The sequence below is a fragment of the Capra hircus genome, chromosome 7 (assembly GCF_001704415.2).
Source record: "Capra hircus breed San Clemente chromosome 7, ASM170441v1, whole genome shotgun sequence".
Classification (NCBI taxonomy): Eukaryota; Metazoa; Chordata; class Mammalia; order Artiodactyla; family Bovidae; genus Capra; species Capra hircus.
In genome coordinates this window covers 70,189,278-70,210,223 of record NC_030814.1, presented here as the reverse complement: position 1 = coordinate 70,210,223, position 20,946 = coordinate 70,189,278, and the positions used below count along the sequence as shown (strand labels likewise).

The following is a 20,946-nucleotide window of genomic DNA, read 5'->3' as shown; positions in this document are numbered from 1 at the left end:
TTTATTCACTAATGGTGTTGGGTGAGGAAAGACAGTCCACCCAGGACTAAGGCAGGAATGGGTTACAGAGAGGAAAACCGGGAATGAAGGATAAGTTAGTCTGTGGGCTGCTGGACAATAAACCCCTCTCCCGCCTAAGCAGGAGCGTGGAGAGCTCTCGCAGAAACTGAAAGGCTCCAAGAGGAAGGTTGGCTCGGGCAAAACCACCTCATAGAAAGGTCCTTGGGTCTGGGTGTCTAGGCGTGCTCAAGTATTTCTTTTCTGTTTGTCACGTGTATTATTTTCTAATGAAATGAGATTGGGAATAATAGTACCTATCTCACACGGTGTGGAGAGTATATTAGATAGGTAAAACACCCAGAGAGATCCCTGGCAAAGCAAATGCACAGAACTTAGTGAGCACCTCTTGGCTACCAGACGCAGTTTTAGGTCTTGGGAACATAGCTGTGAACAGGTTAAAAGGGACCTGTTTCTTTGTTTTTTGAGTTTACATCCAATGAGATGGGGGAAAGAGCTCAAGGGGGAGATTTTTAACAAAGAAAGATATAGGAGAGAGCTTTGGGGATTTATGGGTGGATGTTCCAATCCGAGGAAAGAATCAGTGCCAAAGTTCAGAGCTGGAGCGTTGAAGGCCCTGGGGACCAAACCAATGCGATGGGGGTGGGGGTGGGGGTGGCAGTTGACAGAGGGCCTTGCAGGCTGCTAAGAAGTCCTGCCTTTGGGAAGGAACAGTGTGGGACAGTGGCAAAGCTTCTACGGGCTATGGCTACTCAGATGTGTGAAGAAAGCCAGAATCCATCCCTTGAAAGCAGCTACTCTCCTGGTGCCTTGCACACCTCTCCCTTCCTCCACAGCCAAGTTGGGCTCATCAGGAACAGCCTTCGCTGTGTTCCTGCACAGCCTAAGGACTCTTTTAAGGGTTCCATCATCTGCCTTCTTGGCATCCCCAGCTGGCTTTCCTGTAGTTTTTCCAACACTGAACTCTACCCTTACCCATGCTTTTTTTTTTTTTTTTACATTTATTTAGCTGCACCCTGTCTTAGTTGTGGCATGTGGGATCCAGTTCCCTGACCAGGGATCCAACTGTGGCCCCCCTGTATTCGGAACACAGAGTTTTAGCCACTGGACCACCAGGGAAGTCCCTACCCATGCATTTTGCTTCTCCTGTGATGGCGAGAGATCCTTGCCTTTACCCATCTTAGTATCCAGCTTGCTGCCCACAACTCAGACCATGACTAAGCCTCCCTGGGTACTCAGCACAATGGAGAGGTGAGTGATTCTGTGGTTATCTCTGGAATGTGAGATGTGTTATGCAAAATTTCCTCTGTCCTCAAGAACACTTGCTCCTCCACCTCCTACCTCTACTCTCCAAAGACACCCTCACTCAATCACATTATTATATTTTTCCCCCTCGAAAAACCTCATTTGGCTGTTTCTTGAATTTTGTCCAGGGTACCCCTGTGGAATCTGCATTCTTGAGGCAGGGTGCCAGGAAACCAGGTTTAAAAGGAGCCTGTCAGGTCCCTCATACTGGCTCAAAGATGGGACCTTTTTGTAACACCAGACTCTTTTCTAGAAGCCTTCCAGACGATCCTTACTCTCCCAGGTTCCCAACCCACCCCTGCCCAGCCCCTCCCAGGTCCTCCCTGCCCTGCCTCTGCTCTGAGACAGTTGAAGGTGACTTTCCAAACCCTCAGGCTTCTCCCCACACTTGTCTCTAATCTTGAGATGATTCTGGCAGTAGCCCCTCCTATGGGGTCAAAGAGGGAATTCGGGTTTTGCCCTGGTGCTCACCAGGACTAAGCTGGCAATGCCAGTAGAGGAGAGAAATGGGATGTAGTGGACTTCCCCATCAACCAGAGACCCTGCAGGATTCAGGCTTTCCACTTCAGAGCTCTTTTACAGCCACCACCTGGTCTCTCCTCTCTTGGAGGGGAGGCTCGCAGGTCACAGTGCCATTGAAGGACAGTCTTTAGCTGAAGAGGCCTTGCCTTGACCCTGGGAACGCTGGGGACCTCTTTGGCATTGACTCTGGGTAGAGGTGGGGGTGGAGTGACCTTTGCAGCCCAGCCACATTCACGCCTGCTTCCCTCAAGGGCACTCTGTGGCTCCCTGCTGCAGTGGTTCCCAACCTTTTTGACACCAGGGACCAGTTTTGTGCAAGACAGTTTTTCCATGGACACGGGGGTGGGTGGTTTTAGGATAATTCAAACACATTGCATTTATTGTGCACTTTATTTCTATTATTATTACATCAACTCCGCCTCAGATCATCAGGCATTAGATCCCAGATGTTGGGGACCCCTGGGATGGAAGCCCTCACTTGGCCCTGGTTAGGGATCTACCTGGACTCCTCACTCTTGTTGAGGAGGCTGTAGGTTGTTTTGGTTAGCAGAGAGATCCTGCCCCCTTCCAGAAGAGTGTTGTCCCTCAGCTGCTGGACAATTTGAGAATCAGCTGTGTCTTTCTCACCAAAGTCTACTTACTACCCCAGCCAGACCTCTTCCTTCTCATTCAGGGCATTTCTTCTTCAACCTCAGAGAGGTGGAAGGCTGCTGGAGGCTCTCATCTGCCCTTTAGGGAAGACTCAGCTCTCCTCCAAGGTATCCTCCCACTTTTCCAGGCAGCCCACACCCTGTAGGTAGAACCAGTCCTGGCTCTGAGCTTACTGCTGTCTCACCTACTTATTGTCTTAGTCCCTGGGCAGCCCCATATTTCCCTTGTCCCCATGGGCACCACCTCTAGTCCACACAAGGTAAGAATCCCACAGAAGAAATTGGAGATGCTCTTCTAAAGAAGTCTGTCTCACCATTCATTTCCTGAAGGAAGCCCCTAGGACCCACACAGCTGGAAAGGGTCCTTCAGACTTCTTGGAGGCTCATGATTTCCAGGAGCAGAGGCCTCTCCATCCCCTCCTGCCAGCATTCAAGAGGGAGGAGAGGTCTTCTCTTGAATGCTGAGGTGAGGATCTAAGGGAAAGGTGTATGGCCGGGACCAGAGGGCCTCCTGACTGCTAGCCCTAGGCAAAGGGCTTCCTTTCGTTTTACTGTCCTTCTGCAGACTTAGTGTGGTTGGCTCTGGCATACCCCATACTCCATTGTTATGACTACATTGGCCCTCCCTTGCTCCTCCAACTCATCTATCAATTCTCTCCCATACAGAATATGCATTATTCTGTCTGGAAGGCCCACCATGTCTTATCACCACCGCCTCCCCCCACCTTAGTTAAATCTAAGCTTCCTTCAAGTCTCAGCTCAAGTTGCCACATCTGGGAGGCCCTCTGTGACCCTCAGGTGTATGTCAGGCTCCTTTGTTTAATGCTGTCCTACTAGTGGTGCCGTGTGTGTTGGGTCACTTAAATTCTGCCAGCCTCTCCTGTGAGTGCCCTAAGGATAGGGATTAGGCTGTTTCTGCTCACATTTTGCATTCCCAGCACCAGGTAGAGGGTTTCCCATGTGGAAGATTCTAACTTTGGTGGTCAGCCTCACAGGCTGAGTAGTTAGGAACAAGTAGTTAAAGGCAGGACATTCTAGGCAGAGGGATCAGCTTGGGGAGGAAATGTGCAAACTTGTGCATTGTATTATTTGATTATTTTAAGAGAGAAGGCAGAGTGAAATCCAAGGTGGGCAGTTCAGCCTAGTGCTTTTGTCCTGAAGCTCAGGACAGTCTCTTAAAGATTATCTCATCCCTCTCCTGCCTACCCTTGATCTTACTGAAAGGCATTTGTTGTCAAAGTGGAAGCTAGGTTGGAGGAGTATGACTAGAAAACAGAAAGAATTCAGAAGCTGAACCAGAGGGTCTCCTGGAGGATCATGAGACTCTTACAAAGGAAGGAATAGATTTACCAAAGGTCTTATGAGTAAGGGGTTGAACATCTCTTCCAGTCCATCTCTACCCTGCTTCCTCCATTCCAGGGTCTAGAATCAGGTTCAGTATACAGAAGCTATGTAATGATTGAGGCCTAAAGAATTAAGTTCAAAAGGCTGAAGACAGGGAAATTTGAGACTATAATTATAGGTCCTGTTCCATTCTTCCTAGTCAGAGGCAGGGATGTGACATTAAATCAATGCTGCGAATAGATCTTAAAAAGAAATCACATGCCATTTTTTAATCTCTTGAAAGGTCCCTTGTCCGTCTTAGGCAGAAATCTGAGGTCTAACAGTCTCCCAGAAAGCTGCTAACATATCCTATGGGTCTTCCCTGAGATGGACTGGCATTCCCCAGGCTCTGGGTGCTTTAGCACAGTGGTCCCCAACCTTTTTGGCACCAGGGAACATTTCATGGAAGACAGTTTTTCCATGGGTCGGGGCAGGGTGGGGAGGTGGTTTTGGTTTCTCTCATCACTTACCTCCTACTATGTGCCCCTGTTTGGGACCCCTGCTTTACCAGATGTGCAGAGCCACAGGCTATGAAAGTGGGCACGATCTGGGCAAGTGGCTATATTCCAGGCAAAACCATAAGAAATGCCAGCAAAAGGCAAACTTCTTTGCTTGTTAAAGGATTTAAAATAGCACTTGGTGGTAGGGAGAAACAAAATGTGACCCAGGGTGCTTGTTCTCAGCTTTTTACCAGGAAGAGAATTTCATATGAACCAGGGTCAGGAGATTGTGCTGAAATGGAAACTTGAGGCTAACTAGCTTACTACAAGATATGAGGGCTGAGAAGCAGACAGCCCTCAGCCCATGTAACCTTTCCCTGTTCTCACTTGGATTAAATAGCCAGAGCCTGCTGAGAAATTCCATCCTTTGCTATAGAGGGAGAGAAGGGATTTTACACACCTAGGAAATAGTAGTCAAAAAAAGGGTGTGACTTCCAGGGATCCTCTTGCAGACCACCTGGATCCTCCTTTATCTTTCCCTGCTTGATGCCAAGTGGAACTGTAGACCAGAAGGCCCTGACCAACTCTGGATCTGAATCTGTTAGGATGGGGGAAAAGGCAAGGAAGGTCTCAGCCTGAATGCAGCTAGGAGGAATAAGCCTCCTTGTTCTTTAAGGCTATTTCTAATTTAAATCCCTAAGGTATCCATTTTCCCCCTTCTTTGGAAGCAGAAGAGCTGGGGAGAAGAGTAGCAGGTCTCCTGATAACAGGAGCCTTGTGGCATCTCCACCTATACTTCCCACATGCACAGGTGAGCTGTTGCCCCCAAAGGGCTCTGATTTGTGGGCAGACACTATCATTAAAAAGTTAAACCAAATAAAAGCTTATTTATACTTAAACTTGTCCTATTTTGAGGTTGTAGCCCCAGCTCTTTTGGGAAAGTGGGTAAAGTTTTTAGCTACTTTCCATTAGAATTCTCCTCTGTCACATCTCCCACATGTGATCTATAAGGATCACAAGTGTAACTGGCTCAAGGCTATTTTGGTCAGATTTAAACAAACAAGCCACCATTTCTCCTTTTATACCTAAAAATATAACCTTACAGCCTCTCTCCTGATTGAGAAAAGAAAACTGTCTTTTCCCTTTTCATCTTCCCTTTGGACTTTACTGCTCTTGAGAGTCCTGCTGCTGCTGCTGCTAAGTCGCTTCAGTCCTGTCCGACTCTGTGCGACCCCATAGACGGCAGCCCACCAGGCTCCCTGTCCCTGGGATTCTCCAGGGAAGAACACTGGAGTGGGTTGCCATTTCCTCCTCCAATGCATGAAAGTGAAAAGTGAAAGTGAAGTCGCTCAGTCATGTCCGATCCTCAGCAACTGCAGTCTTCCAGGCTCCTCCGTCCATGGGATTTTCCAGGCAAGAGTACTGGAGTGGGGTGCCATTGCCTTCTCCGCTTGAGAGTCCTAGGAAGGATCAAAATTCAACCTGTTTTTGTATAGAACTATATAGTCCAATATGATTTGATTCCCTTGTAGCTCATTAGTAAAGAATCTGTCTGCAGTGCAGACCTGGGTTCAGTTCCTAGGTCAGGAAAATCCCCTGGAGAAGGAAATGGCAACCCACTTCAGTATTCTTACCTGGAGAATCCCATGGACAGAGGAGCCTGGCAGGCTACAGTCCATGGGGCCACAAGAGTTGGACATGACTTAGTGACTAAACCACCACCAGCCATATGTTACTATTTAAAATAAATGAGTTGTACTAATCATGTTGCAAGAGCTCAGAAGTCCCATGTAGTCAGTGGTACCTCTACCATATTGCACAGCACAGATTGAGAACACTTCCATCATTGCAGAAAGACCTTAGAGCTGGTATAGAGGGCTACTGTCCCCGTCTCCTCTTTGTAACCCAAATTTATTGGTCAATAACTATCTGTGATAATTTCATTGTTATAGGATAGCTTCCAAAGGGGGTCAGGGATAAGGGGTGGGAAGCAGCATAGAATCTGTAGGTCCTATAGAGGATTCAGGAGGCATGGCACAGGGACCAGAGGTTGATGGCCAATGGCAGAGGAGCCTTAAGTTTTAAAGAAGTGCTTTAAGGGCTGATGGATCAGTTCAGGGCTACTCCCACTCTGACAGGAACAGAGGCTCTGGTCTTAGTTCTGAATTCTTAAATATTGCCGTATGGCTCTGCTGAAACTAAGGAACAGCTTAAGTGAATGCCTTTTATTATTCATCGTTTCTAGATCTTATTTCATATACTGCTTTATCTTAGTCCTTGATGGCAACTCAGTTTAAAAAAAGGCCTGTTGACCCTGTTACCTGTATGCCAAGAACTGGGAGAAGTAGGGGTCTTAGTTAATCCACTGATGCTATGACTGCACTTAATAAAATTCCAGCTGGGTGAGGCTATTCCCCGAACACTTTTAAACCCCCCTGCCAGGTACTGACTATACAGCCTAAGTGAGGCCAGTAATGGCAGGTCTGCAGATAGGACTAGATTTTCCGAGACTAAAGCAGTGGTTCTTAAGCAGGGATACTTTTGCACTACTCCCTCCAAGACATCTGGCAATGTCTGAGACATTTGTGGTTGTCACAACTGGTGGAGGAGTGCTACATACATCTAGTAGGTGGGATCCATAGATGCTGCTGCTGCTGCTGTCGCTTCAGTCGTGTCCGACTTTGTGCGACCCCATAGACGGCAGCCCACCAGGCTCCCCCGTCCCTGGGATTCTCCAGGCAAAAACACGAGTGGGTTGCCATTTTCTTCTCCAACGCATGAAAGTGAAAAGTGAAAGTGAAGTCGCTCAGTCGTGTCCTACTCTTTGCGACCCCAGGGACTGCAGCTTACCAGGCTCCTCTGTCCATAGGATTTTCCAGGCAAGAGTACTGGAGTGGGGTGCCATTGCCTTCTCCTATATATGCTGCTAAGCATCCTCAAACGCATAGACTATCCCCCACCCTCCAAAGCAAAGAATTATCTCACTCAAAATGACAAGAGTGCTGAAGTTGAGAAAACCCTGGTCTAGAACACACCATGGATTAGTTTTCCGTGCCAAGACTAATCATGAGGTACAGGGTCAGAAGGATAGTAAGTAAGGCTAGCAAGTGTCTGATAAATTGGGAAAGAAAAAAATTAGGAGTTAGTGGAACACTGGCCTCCATAAAGATGAAGGGCATGTATAACTGGAGTGTGTTTAACTGTACTAGAATGAGAGGTCATGGTACAATTGGAGTTCAGGATTTCAGGTGTGTGGCAAGTCTGTGTGAAGAAGAGGTCTAGGGTACAGCCACAGTAGAGAGGAACAAGTTTAAACAGTCTGACTTGTGATACAGCAGTCAACAGCTGAACCTAGTAGGGAAGACACTCAATAAACAGACGAGCATCTGATGGATTTGGATATGTATCAGTTTTTCTCAATGTTTTTGTAACCCACGTTTTGTAACCCCCTTTTTTCCATATATCTTAACACCTCACATTCTCCTTCCTTCAATGTTATTTAAAATTACAAAATTAAGTTTCATTACTAAAATTAATCAAAGCAATGGTAAATTTTGGAAGGCAAAATTTTATTCAAATGATATAATAACCACTGTTTAGCCTTTTCTTTCCTGGATGGTGTACAAAATGCAACAAAACGCAAGCTGCCTTGACAACACTCTTGTGGTGTTTTCTCCCACAGTTAGTTATATCAATTAAAAAAAAAAAAGCTTTTAAGATATAAGGAGAAAAATGGAATAATGCAGGATTAAAATCTGAAAATTTCTAGTCAAAACAATCCAACTTTGAGTTCTACAAACTCCTGAAGTTCTTCCAGTGAGAACTGAACATTAAGTGTGAAACATGAGACATTCTTCCCAAAGCTACCACAGGTAGGTTTTAAGAGGTTAACAAAACATCACCCAAAATAGTTTTAGATTTTCCCTTTTTTTCCCCTGGAAATAACATTCACGAATCTGGTTCTTGAAAGATTAGCCAAGAAAATTGACATTTTTTGCATGAGTTTGCTATTTGTAGAGATTTTTGGCAAGTGCTTAAAGTGCTCATTTCATAACAAGCAGTGATGCTGGTGTCTGTTCCTTGACAGTTCAGGGTCAACGTATTTTAAGCTTCAATGTGTTAAATTCTGCTTAAGTTTTAAAGTACAGATTCTTTATCATTGGTGTCCCAAATTAGTTGTTCTGTCCATAAATTCAGGTGAACCAAGTTTTCTGATCAAGGAAACTCAATGCGTGACAGAAAATTCTCTGAACAGCATTCAGATTTTTGAAAACCAAGGCAAACTGGGATCAGATGGACTACTTTTCAAAACAGTTATGCTGACAGCAAGGCTTAAGATTTCCAGTAGATTATGGGCAGGCTGATGAAGTCAATGCTTGGTGGTGACTGCTACGGTACATCTCGCCAGTTTTCTTCAATTTTTGAGAAAGACCCAGATCTAAAGCATGCCACTGCTGTAGCACCACTAACATATACTTCTCTAATTTTTTTCTTCCAACCAATTTCATTTCATACAACTTCAAAAATACTGTCTTTAGTGCTACGCTTAGTGAAAATAGCACATCCAGAGTTTTTAAAGTCTTACTCTGAACAAAGCAAAGTACAGTTTTCTTCATCAGTAGATTAATCTCAACTAACAGCAAAGAAGGATGAGCTGATGTTTGTTTTTTGTGTTTTTTTTTAAAACCTGGTGTTTGATAGGCTCAGTCAATGAATTCAGATGCAGAAGTTGATGAAGAAATTCTGAAATTCCTCAATTTCCTCTCAAAGTTATGGCAGCACTTGGAATGCAAGGTTTCACTAGTTTCTCCATTTTTTTCTCCTTTGCAATTAAAAGAGTTATTTAGTATTAGGCAGGCATTCGTGGCCTTTGAAGATTCTTATTAATATTCCAATACTGTCCAACCTTAAAACTGCAGAGAATTGTGCTTTGCAGAATACTTCACTGTTTTTAGTGGCATAACTTTTAACAGTGTTTGTCATGTGTCACTGCCCAACACTTTCAGATCACTGAAGAAGCTGACCCTATCTTCTGCATCATTCATGAATACATACTTGATAAAAGCCTCAAAACTTTTTTTGGCTGCCACCTTTAGCTACCTCAAGGGAAACAACAGAAAAACAGGAGTACAGATGATGGAAGCCTCTGGTCTCTCTTGCAGAGCGATGAATGGTTTTACCGGCGGCAGCTGGGTGGCAGGGCAATACAGGCATCCAGTTATGCCTGAGCCTCAACAAGTGAAATCTTTGTTCATTTTCTTTTTATACACCCATCTGCTGGCTAAAACCTGACACCATTTAACGGTACCCTTGGTCAATCTAAACGATCTTACTTTCATAATCCTCTGATTCTAGCTTGAAGAGTCAAGACGAACTCTAACTCATGGGGTGAACAAAATGGAAGATGTAAATAAGTAAGTTTCAGAGCTAAAAAAGCCTCTTACATAAAATTAAACTTTTAAGGAATAACAGTATGAATGGCACCATATCTACAACAAACATCTCTGGGTATACAGTTTGTTATATACCTCACTGATTATAGGCTTTACTCTGAATACTTCTTGGTCTGTCTTTGTATTCCCACCAGCCACGGAGTTCTTTCCAATTTATTTCTTATATTATGAAAAATTAAATCTTTTTAACATTACAATATTAAGTATGATTTCATAAACTATAACTTTCCTCATACCCGGAAATGCTGATATAATGTGTAAAGGGAGGGGGAGAGAATGCTTTCTTTTCTATTTCTGAAAATCACTAACGTGTTCCTTGAGTCTATGAGTAACAACTTCCTACTGTAGCCCCTAAAACTAAAAAAGCTTGATCACCTCCAAAGGAGGTTAAAATTTTGGTGAATTAATAGCTGACAAGAGAGAATTTAATGTAACCAGAACTGTGTGGTGGCTAACATATAGCAAATTAAATAAACCATTATATAAAAACAGTTCCATATGATGTTAACTATTACTGTGAGAACTTTGTATCATAAGGTTCTAAATCATGCTACTGTAAGATGCATGTTTACCAATTAAAAACAAAACTATAAACCATATAAAGAAGGCCTACACAATTATTACCTCTTCAGTGTAATTCCTGTATTTGTTAACACCATCAACCTAAGTTCTGGTATATGTCTGGAAAAAAAAACTTTTATTTTCTTTTAAATAGTATATATTTTGAAAGGGATTATCTCCAATTTAACTTGATTGTGCTGTTTATACTTACAAGTGTGCTTTATAAGTAACTTCTGAGGTTTCAAGTAAGTGTTAGCTGGCTTCCCAAGATAAAGAGATCACCTCTTTTTCTCTTGTCTAAACTAGCTTTCAATTAAAATTTTGGTTTCAAAAATTCTTTTCAGGAAATCCTAGCAGAGGAATGAAAGGTTACCTCCTCTCCTTAGCGTTAGGTACTAAACCCCAGAAGTACAGGACATAGTTTCTTCTATAGGCAAACTTAATTATTACCCTGGGGGGAAAGCAGATACTGGGGTTTATCCATAAATCATATTAATATGATGGAATTAACAATGGTTTGTAATGAAGATTTGTGTCTTAACTGTGTACTTACCAACAGTTACTGTGAAATGGGGCAGGAGTGGGGTGGGGTGGGGGGGTGAGGGATGATAATATATAATACCTGTAGGGCAGGGTTGTTTGTGTTTTGACTACAACCCAGAGTAAGCGATACGTTTTGTGGGCCAAGTATACACCTGTGTATGTATAATTTAAAAGTTTCATAAAACAATACTTACCCTTACTATGCTCCCATGCACTCGATGTTTTCTCATTTCATTTAAAAATAATGCTGGGCATGACCCATTTAAGACCCACTAATTGGTCAAAACCTACAGTTTGAAAACCACTGCTGTAGAATATGAGAAAATACACTTTATATACTGTAAAGCACTACTGAGACATGAGCAACTGCTACTAAGACTGTTATGGACCTGAAGACAACCTTTCTCTCCTTTGGGTACTGCTAGGAGTCTTTTAGGCTTTTTGACAATCTTCATGCTGTCACTGAGATAGTTCTCTAATACTCAGATCAGAACTAGAAAGCAAGGTTTTAACCATATAAGAACCCATAAAAATTAGAGGAAACTATAGGAAAGCCAAAGAAACATCTGTTTAGTGCTTTATGGTTTATAAAATACTTTCATGTAAGATCTCTTTTAATCTTAACAAGCCTAGGAGAAAAGTAAAGCTAAGAGTTTGAGGCTTGCCCAAGATTAGACAGTAAGTTTTATTTTTATTTTTATTTTTTTTCCGATGCAAAAGCAACAGAGTTTTTATTACCAAGCTCGAGCTGGGGCTCCCACCCGATACCGACGCAGCGGCTATAGGGAGGAGCCTAGACAGTAAGTTTTAGAGCAAGGTCATCTGATCCTAAATCCTTAACTTCTTCCGCTATGATAAAGTAACAGGTAAGGAAAATGATCGGGGCAGGTTTATTCTGATGTTTATGTCCTTTGCCTTTCTTTACAGGGGAAATGGGCCCCACTGAAGGCAGGAAAGTAACTCCAGACTTTACTAGGCAGGTATGTCCAGCTGCTCTTATTAGCAGGAACCACACCCTGGCTTTTTGGTCTACCAATTAGTCCTCAGTTTTGACACTGCTTGTGCTGATGTCCTAAATGTCTAGTTATCTACAAGCACTATGGCTTTCCATTCCTGTGTATTAAGGGTCCTAGAGTCTTGGTCAGGTATAGACTCAGTACTTATATAAGAGGGAAATTAAGTCGGGGAATGGGGAGGAGTCTGTCACTTGTACCCCCTTACACTTGGGCAAATTGAAAGGGAGTAAGGATAGTGATCAGCTCCTGATTACTGTCTCTAGTCTTTACTCAGTTTCCTCTGGGGAAGCCAGTCAGCCTCAGCCAATGTTTCTTTTCTCCACATATGTCCATCTCTCTTCACCCTGTGCCTCATCCCTCACAAAAAAAAAGGGGCTCAGCTACAAAGTACCCAGCTGCCCTGGTTTTTCCTCTACTTCCTTCAAATCCCCACATTCTCCCATGCTGCTCACCTTGTACTCATGTACCGCTTCGTCTAATGGCACCACACTATGCTGTTTGTGGCTCCTGGATTCTCGACATATCACACAGATGGCCTCTTTGTCCACCTCACAGTAGAGTTTCAGAGCTTCCTGGTGTTTGGAGCAGATGCCCTGATCATTCAACCGGCTCTCTCGATTAGGAGTGGGACACATCTGGCGAATTATCTGGACCATGTTCGCCAGTTGCAAGTTGGGACGAAAGCTGCGACGCTTAAAGCTCTTTCGGCATTGGGGGCAAGTGAACTGCCGTGGAGGGGCTGGAGGCGGGGCTAGGTGAGTGTCAGGGTAGAGCTCTTCGTCGTCCTCGTCGTATTCTTCCAAAATCTCCTCCTCTTGCAGGTAGACGTTAATTCTCAGGTCATGTCTCAAGCCTCCCAGGTAGTAGTCCGTATCTTCCTCCTGGTCCCACACATAATCCATGCTGTCCCTTATGCCACCGTCACCGACCCAGGGTTCATCATCCTCTTGGTCCTGGAACAACTCGTCAGCATTCCCCTGGTATAAAACCTCCCGAATGGAGTTGCCCCATCCACCGATGGCCCCTACTGCCTCGTCGTCGTCCTCGTCCTCGTCCTCCTCCCATTCATCTTCCTCTTCCTCCCTGTCTTGCTCATCTTCCTTGCCCCACAGCTGGGTCACACACCCTCGGCAAAAGTTATGACCACAGCCGATGGACACGGGATCCTTGAAGTAATCTAGGCAGATGGCACACACGGCTTCCTCCTGAAGTGTCTGCAAGGGATTAGGAGTAGTGGCACTGCCAGCCATCTTAACGCGCTGCCGGTTGGTGTGGATGCGTCAGTTCAGGGCCGAGGAGCAGGGAAGGCACCTGCGGACCTGCCTCCAAGCTACGCTGGTGATTCAAAGCTGTCCCCAACTCTGCTCTCCCACCTCAGGCTCTCAGAGAATCCCTGCTTCCTTCTCTCAGGCGCTCCCTGAACTCACAGTTGTCCTCCGAAGGCAGTGGGGAAAGAACCAGGCTGCGGCCCCCCACTTCCCTTCGAAACTCAGCGTTCAAACTCAGACCACTCCACGGTTCTCGCCTGCCTCCGGGCGTCCGCGACCCGGCGGCGTTTTTCTCCTCAGAAGCCGGCGCTCCTCACTCCGTCGGAGGCAACCGAAAATGACGTAGGCACGCTAACACGCGGGAGACGGCGGACTGGGCAGGCGGAGGGCCACGTCTCTATGGTACCCCCGGAAACTCGCCAGGCAAGAACCCCGGCCGCCCATTCAGCTACCACAGATAGGAAAAACTGCCTGGTCAGAATGGGTGGAGGCGGCGAGAGAATCAATTTAAGCCACGAGTTCTCTAATCAGCCAGACCCAGAGGGTCCAGCAGCTGCTCAGGAAAGCCCGTCCCCGCTTGCACCCAAAAGGGCCGTAAGTGCGGCGACCAAGCTCTGGTGCTGTCCTGTATTTCCGACCCCCGTCTACCCAGAGGCTTTTGTGGGAGGGAGGACTCCTCCGAGGCTCCCGCCCTCGAGGGTGTGGTCTGTGGGAACCTGGCGGGATTGAGTTTGCTGTGCCCCTGAGTAGCCGTGAAGTGGAAGAATCTCGCATAAAAACCTGGGTGCTTCCAACTTTCCTTCTCAGATCAATTCACCCCTTTCTTGCTACCTGCCCTCAGACACCTTAGACTCGGCATACCCTACACCGACTTCGTCTGTGGATCTTTTCATCTCCATCTATAATCCTTCCGTTCAGCATGTACTCTCCATGCATGCGACTTCCCTGGTGGCTCAGACGGTAAAAGTGTCTGCCTACAATGCGGGAGACCCGGTCTTGATTCCTGGGTGGGGAAGATCCCCTGGAGAAGGAAATGGCAACCCACTCCAGTACTCTTGCCTGGAAAATCGCATGGACGGAGAAGACTGGTAGGCTAAAATCCATGGGGTCGCAAAGAGTCGGACGCGAGTGAGCGACTTCACTTTCTTTCCATGCCTGCACTCATCCACTTACCCAAATAACCATTCATTTTTCATCCATCCCTCTGTCTTTCCATTCATCCATCATATGCATGAATAACCCTTCCATCCATTTATCCACCCACTTTCATCTGTCCACATTATAAGAACAATAACAACAGAAAATGAGTAAGGCATGATAGGGTCCTTCAAGGAGTTACAGAGTTACAGACGTTTGGTCATCTGTCACCCAAGGTTTACAGGGTTTGTTTGTTTAACTTGGCCCTCAGTAAGAAGTACATTGCACATATTGATCCAATACAGGCTTCCACATATATGACAGAAACAAAATTTGGGGAAATTGTTCTTTTCCTTGAGGCATTCATATCACTCTGATATGTTCTGCTTCAGTAAGATGCTGTTCAAGACCCATTGGAGTGATTGCAAAGCGACCTCACTAATTGGTCACTTTGGTGTGAGGAACTCCATTTGCCCTAACAGAAACTTCAGCCAACCCTGCATCCCGTGCTCTTCCTCTCTGGGCCTGAGCTTGAACACAGAGCAAGAATGATAAATGCACTATTCAACACTGTACACACAGCTCCATCATAGTGCTGAATATACAGCTAATACTTCCTATGTAACTGCAGAGTAAATAAATAAAACCCAACGAATTGCCAGGAGCAAGTCCTGCTGATTTTTATCTCCTCAAATCTAGGTCTTCTCTATTTCTGTTTTGTCCAGCCTATATTTTACCCTATCAGCTTCCAAATGGACAAAAAATTTTCTGAAGGGTCATTTGCGCTCATTTCAGGGCATCCAGCTATGAGTACCATTTACCTGAAATGAAGGTCTGACACACTCTTGCCAGGCTGTTGCCTCTGTCTTTGGGCATGTTGTTCACTCACCTAGAAGGCTTGCACTTCGCTGCTTCACATAGGTATAATGCCTAATTAAGCTTCAGGTCTCTGCTTAGGCATAAACTCCTGAAGGAGACTCTTCCCAGAGGATGGCACTGAGAGTCAATTCCTAGGCAGGCTGATAAGAAATCCAGGGTCCCCGAGGAGGAGGAGGAGGAGGAGAGAGGGGTCCTGAGCCCTCGAAAAGGAGAAAGGGGTCTGGGGGTCTCAAGGAGAAAAGGACAAACGATTTTTTCTACATTGCTTTGTCTTAGTCAATATAACAATTTATCTTGCTCAAGGACATGTTTCTTCTTATTGAGAACCTTTTGACTAATCCTGTCGTCTTAAAATGTATATTATGGGAGTGGGTCTGGCGAGACCTTTCTGTTGTTAGTTCTAATCTGGTTAATTTAAGATGTATGTTGTGAAAATCGGTCTGGTAAAAGTACATAAGGCCTTGATAATACTAGCAAGTGGGAACACTCTCGCCCCCCTTCTGATGTCTATGTCAGAAGCTTTCTCTGTCCCTTTTTATGCTTTAATAAAACCCTGCTACACAAAAGCTCTTGAGTGATCAAGCCTGGTCCCTGGTCCCAAAGCTGCACCTTTCACCGTGAGCTATCAGCACCAGCCTGTGTTCAGACCCCAACTCTGTTACTCATTTTATGTATGACCTTGGGTTAGTTACTAACATCCCTGTGCTGTAGTTTTCCCACATGCAACATAAAGATGATAGTAGCACACGCATCATGTGTGTGTTAGTTGCTCAGTCGTATCTGACTGTTTGTGACCCCATGGGCTGTAGACCGCCAGACTCCTCTGTCCATGGAATTCTCCAGGCAAGAATCCTGGAGTGGGTTGCCATTCCCTTCTCCAGTGGATTTTCCCAACCCAGGGATTGAACCCAGGTCTCCTGCATTGCAAGCAAACTCTTTACTGTTTGAGCCACCAGGGAAGCCTAGCACATACATCATGGGTTGTTATAAAATTGGATTAATTGTAAAATGGTTAGAACAGCGCCCACTGGAGTTATTTTTGTGTTTTTATCACCTGCCACTGTATTACTTTCCTGTAGTAGATAAGTCTCAGAAGAAACTCTCCCTTATCTCTTATTCTCTCTTACTTCAAGTATGTTCAAGTGATTGGAACCCTGAGGGGGAAAATAACACACCATATGTCATCCTACTCTTTTTTTTTTGTCCTCAACAAGCAGGGTCCAGAGCAAGGATCAAACTCCTCCCCACTGAAGTGGAGGTGCAGAATCCTAACCACTGAACTGACAGGGAATTCTCTGTTATCCTAGTGGTTCTGAGAGCCTTTATTCTGGAGAGGGCAGGAGTGGAAACCCAGGTCTTCCCTGTGTAAGGTGGGACACATATCCATGGTGTTTATTTGTTAGAAAACAGCTCCCATATACAATCTGAGAGCCATCCTGGAGGTCATGACTGAGAAGCCACAGTGGTTAATACGTGCAACAGGAACTGGAATTGAATTTCAAGGCTGGAATACTTCCCCATCCCTGAATGCAGGTTCTCCACTGCACATGGAAGTGGGTGGGCAAAGAGCTGGGGAGCAGACCAAGAGAAGAGGGGCCTGCTTATGAAAGCAAGTTCCTGCTTGCCCCAGGGAGCAGAGCCCAGGTGGGAAGGAGAGCTGGAGAAAGAGCAAGGAGGAATGAGTGAAAGAAGATGGTGAGAGGAGGCTAGAGGAGCATCCTGAAGGAACCAACATGACTTAAACATATAGTGGACACCCATTCTCAAGAATACCTAGCTGAATGAAGACCTAATTCAGTACCTATTTTATCTTGCTTCTCTTCTAAATTACCTCCCCTCAAATCTAAGTGGCACCTGAGAGAGGGGCCTTTGTTTAATTTCCTTCATGTAGTGAAACCTAGCTGATATTTTCCAGGGTATACAGGAGGCTTGGTTTTAAGCCCTCTTGCAACCTGTACACCCTCAGCAACCAGGCACACTCCTATTCACAGAGGACTGCTAGACTTCTCTTGAACTCAGCTGGGGGCTCTGGGTAATTGGAGCAGACCACTTGGCACACACAGGGCCTCAGGTGTCATTGTCCCAGGGCACTGGGAAAACAGAGCTGTGGAGGGCACTCAGGAGCTAGGGCTCAGCAATGAAGGTGGCTGCCAGGGCATTTTTCTCAGGATTCTGATTTCAGAAGATTTATCCATGGAAACTCACATCAGCCTTTTTAGGCTGAAGAATCCCACACAATGGCAGATGATTATATTCCAATTTATGGTGAGGAGGCAAGCATTTGTCACACAGACACTGGGAACCGCTTTGTCAGAGATATCTGAGAAGCAGTGTAGCATGGGCTTGACCACACAGGGGTTGGCAAATCTGGCCCTTGGTTTCTTTTTGTAAGGCTCAAGAACAAAGAGCAATTCTTAAATTTTAAAGGGGTTGTAAGACAAGAAAACAAAGGTGAATATTTAGACAGAGACTGTGGCCAGAAAGGTCTAAAATATTTACTATCTGACACTTTACAAGAAAAGTTTACTGAACTCTGGGATATGGGGTTAGAATGGAAGACCTCTAGAATGCCTTTTTTCAATCAAAGTATAGTTGATTTACAATATTGTGTTAATTTGAGGCATACAGCAAAGTGATTCAGTTACACATATATATTCTTTTCATTATGGTATATTAGAGGTTATTGAATATAGTTCCCTGTGCTATACGGCAGGACTTTGCTGTTGGTGGTGGGTTTTTTGCTGTGCCACGTGGCATATGGGATCTCAGTTTCCTGACCAGGGATGGAAGTTGCAAGCTGCTGCATTGGAAGCACAGAGTCCTAAGCACCAGACTGGCAGGGAAGTCCCCAGAATGCCTTCTAATGTTACAATTCTGGTTTGTCTCTACCTTCTGGGTTTAAGACTCAGGCTTGTCCACCATGCCCTAGCACCGTCTCCTCCCTGTCAGATTCCAGAGGTCCTGGCTGGACAGAGTGAGTATGACCAGTGGGTCAGCCTTGCTTTTCCTTAATACAGGCCCAGCTTCTTCTCTGCCTTGGCTGTGGTGCAGAGAGCTCGGACTTCCTGGGTCTCTTCCCTATCCTGACTCTGGCACCATGGAGTAAGGTGGGACAGGCCTTTGGCATAGACAGCTGAAATGTTGACCCCCTCCTCCCTGGCTGTTTGCTTTGAGATGAGGTTGTATGGTTCCATTTGTACTGTGTGGCAGTTTGGGGCAGGGAGAGTCTAGAAAGACACAGTTGTGAAAGAACCTATGTCCTTGATTATGCTTTTGATGCCACACTGATCTGTGAACATTTCCAAGAAGTTAGAGGAGAAAAAAAATACCAGCCCAGGGCTGGGCCTTCCTGTTGGCCTTTGTCATTAGTTCCCATCTGACCAGGCCGTGGCTGCTTGGATATCCTGCATAATTCATCACGGTACCCAAGGCAGGCACGTCGGGGTCTCTCAGTTCTGGATGGCCTTGGGAGGAAGGGAGGCAAGGCCGAACAGTGAGGGAAACTGGGTGAGTCAAGCTGTACTGGAGATGATACGGTGAGAAAGACTTGCTGTTTGGAGAGTTTGGATTCTAATGGTATTCTTTGAATACCCATGATTTATTATTATTCATTAGTGAATTCCTTCATTCATTGACACATAATCACAGCACCAGGCCATACTGAACAACTAGAGAATTCTGTTCTGAATGGAATAGCCCCTCAAGAAGTTGTGGTTTGGGACAGGACTCCTGAGTGAGTGGTTAGCATGTGAGATTTGTGCAAATGGGGGTAGGGAGGCCATCAGGCTGGCCTGAGGCTTAGAAGTATGACTTAGCACTCCCCGAACAGGCTGAGCCAGGGGTGGGTCTGTGGGTAGAGACCTCACAGTTCTGAGCCACAGCCCAGGATGGCTGACAGAAGGAAGCAGTTCCCTAGAGAGGCCTGTGGCCGTGCCCTCAGGACACAAAGTCAGTGCCCTGCTGGATAGGAAGGCTGTTCCTTCAGATCAAGGATTTGAGGGAGGAGCCCTTGCAAAGCTGCCATCTTACCCCTGCCAGATTCCCATGCCCTTTCTAGGGCACTCAGAACCCTCCTTACTTGCCTTCCTGCCTCTGTCCACTCCTGAAACCATGGTGTCCATCGGTGAAGCTGAGAGGAACACTCAAGGCTAAGACAAACACCCTCTGCATTTGCCTTCTGTCCCCTCACAAGTTTCTCTCCTGGCAGCGGTGGCTGGGGAAGGAAGCCAAGAGAGGCAGATGTCCAGGCGGGTTCAGCTAGGCTCAGAGCACCAGACTTTGGTTGGGACCATTGACTAGCCGCTACTAAGCAGTGAAACAAAAATGGGGGTGGAGGGACCTCCCTGGTGGTCCAGTGGTTAAGTGTCTACCTTGCAATGCAGGGAACTTGGGTTTGATCCCTGGTTGGGGACCTAAGATGTCACATGCCCCAGAGCAACTAAGTCCACACTCCACAACTACTGAGCCGGTGTACCACAATGCATGACACAACAAAGGTCCTACATGCTACAACCAAGACTGATGCAGGCAAATAAATAAATATTTTTTAAAAAGCCAAAAAACAAAAAGGGGGGTGGAGCAAAACCTGGGTTATGGGAGACAGCCATGCTTTCTAAGCCTGCTCATCCTTTGGTGCCATTAGATCCCTGCGTTCACTCTACTGGTTGTGGGGTAGTAACTGAATCATCTTCCTTTATTTCAATTTTTGCAGCTGCACCAGACATAAACCAATATATGTTGGGGTGTGGATGGAGGTAAAAGAAATGCGCTTGAGAGAGAGCTCACAGCCTGGACAGGAAGGACTCTAACGTGAGAGGCCTCAAAACCTCAGCAGAGGGAAGTCGTGTGATGGGGGTGGGGCAGTTAGTGAGAGGGTCAAATTATCAGGGGTTCAAAGAGGTGCTTCAGGATCCTTTTAGGTCCAAAATGTATTATTTTATTTTGTATATATATATATATATATATAATTTTGTTTTGTTTTCCTAAAATGTATTTTATGGTTCTATTGGCCAAACACTGAACTAGCCTATAAGGGAGATGATTCAAACAAAATAAAATCGATCCAGTTACCAAAGATTTCATAATCTGTTTATGGAACAGATACTTCTTGAACATCAGGACAGTGGTGCCACTGGCAGCAAAAAGTCTGGTAGGTTCTGCCTGGGGTGTCAAGTTTGGGGTGGGGGCTACTCCACCAGGGAAGGGTTAGTGGGACTGAGGAAAGGGGAGGAAGGCCCCTCAGGCCAGGGTAGGCAGTGTAACAGCTGTCTCCTTGCCTCAGGCATTTCTATCAGCCCCCTGGTCCCAGAGCCCCAGGTTTTCTTGCAAATGTTATGTTCTGATGAGAAGATCAGAGGCTGGGTGGACAGAATAAGTAGAACCAGCAGGATAAGGCGATGAGGTGCAAAAACCAGGGTTTGTGGATGGATGTAGACTGCATGTCCCTTGCCCTCTGGCAGTTTCTAAGCCAATTAGCCAATGAGGCTAATGGAAGAAGGAAAGACCATACCCTTTAGGGGCAGGTGCTTGGGGCCCTGCTGCTGTCCTATAGGGTCTGTTATGGCACTATTCTAGTTTATGGCCTCTCTGCCCCTTTAATTCCACCGCCCCAGAAGTGTTCAGGGTCCTAGACACAGGGAAACCCAGAACTGGACAGGAACTTCCAGCCTATTCTGCCCAGTGTTCGTAATTACAGAAGCCAGACCCTATATCTAAGACTCCCTGAATATACTGCCCCCCCCACCCCACCCCTTGCATCAAAGAAGCCATGC

At 45.7% G+C, this 20,946-nt stretch overlaps 1 protein-coding gene across 1 annotated transcript; it reads right to left on the bottom strand.

Moving 5' to 3' along the window:
• TRIM52 (tripartite motif containing 52) lies at positions 7,869-14,188 on the bottom strand. The gene is made up of 2 exons (XM_013965429.2): positions 12,344-14,188; positions 7,869-9,140 (listed from the first exon to the last, which is right to left on the bottom strand). Exons 1-2 carry the CDS (start codon positions 13,139-13,141, stop codon positions 9,072-9,074), a joined length of 867 nt encoding a protein of 288 aa, XP_013820883.1. The 5' UTR covers positions 13,142-14,188; the 3' UTR covers positions 7,869-9,071.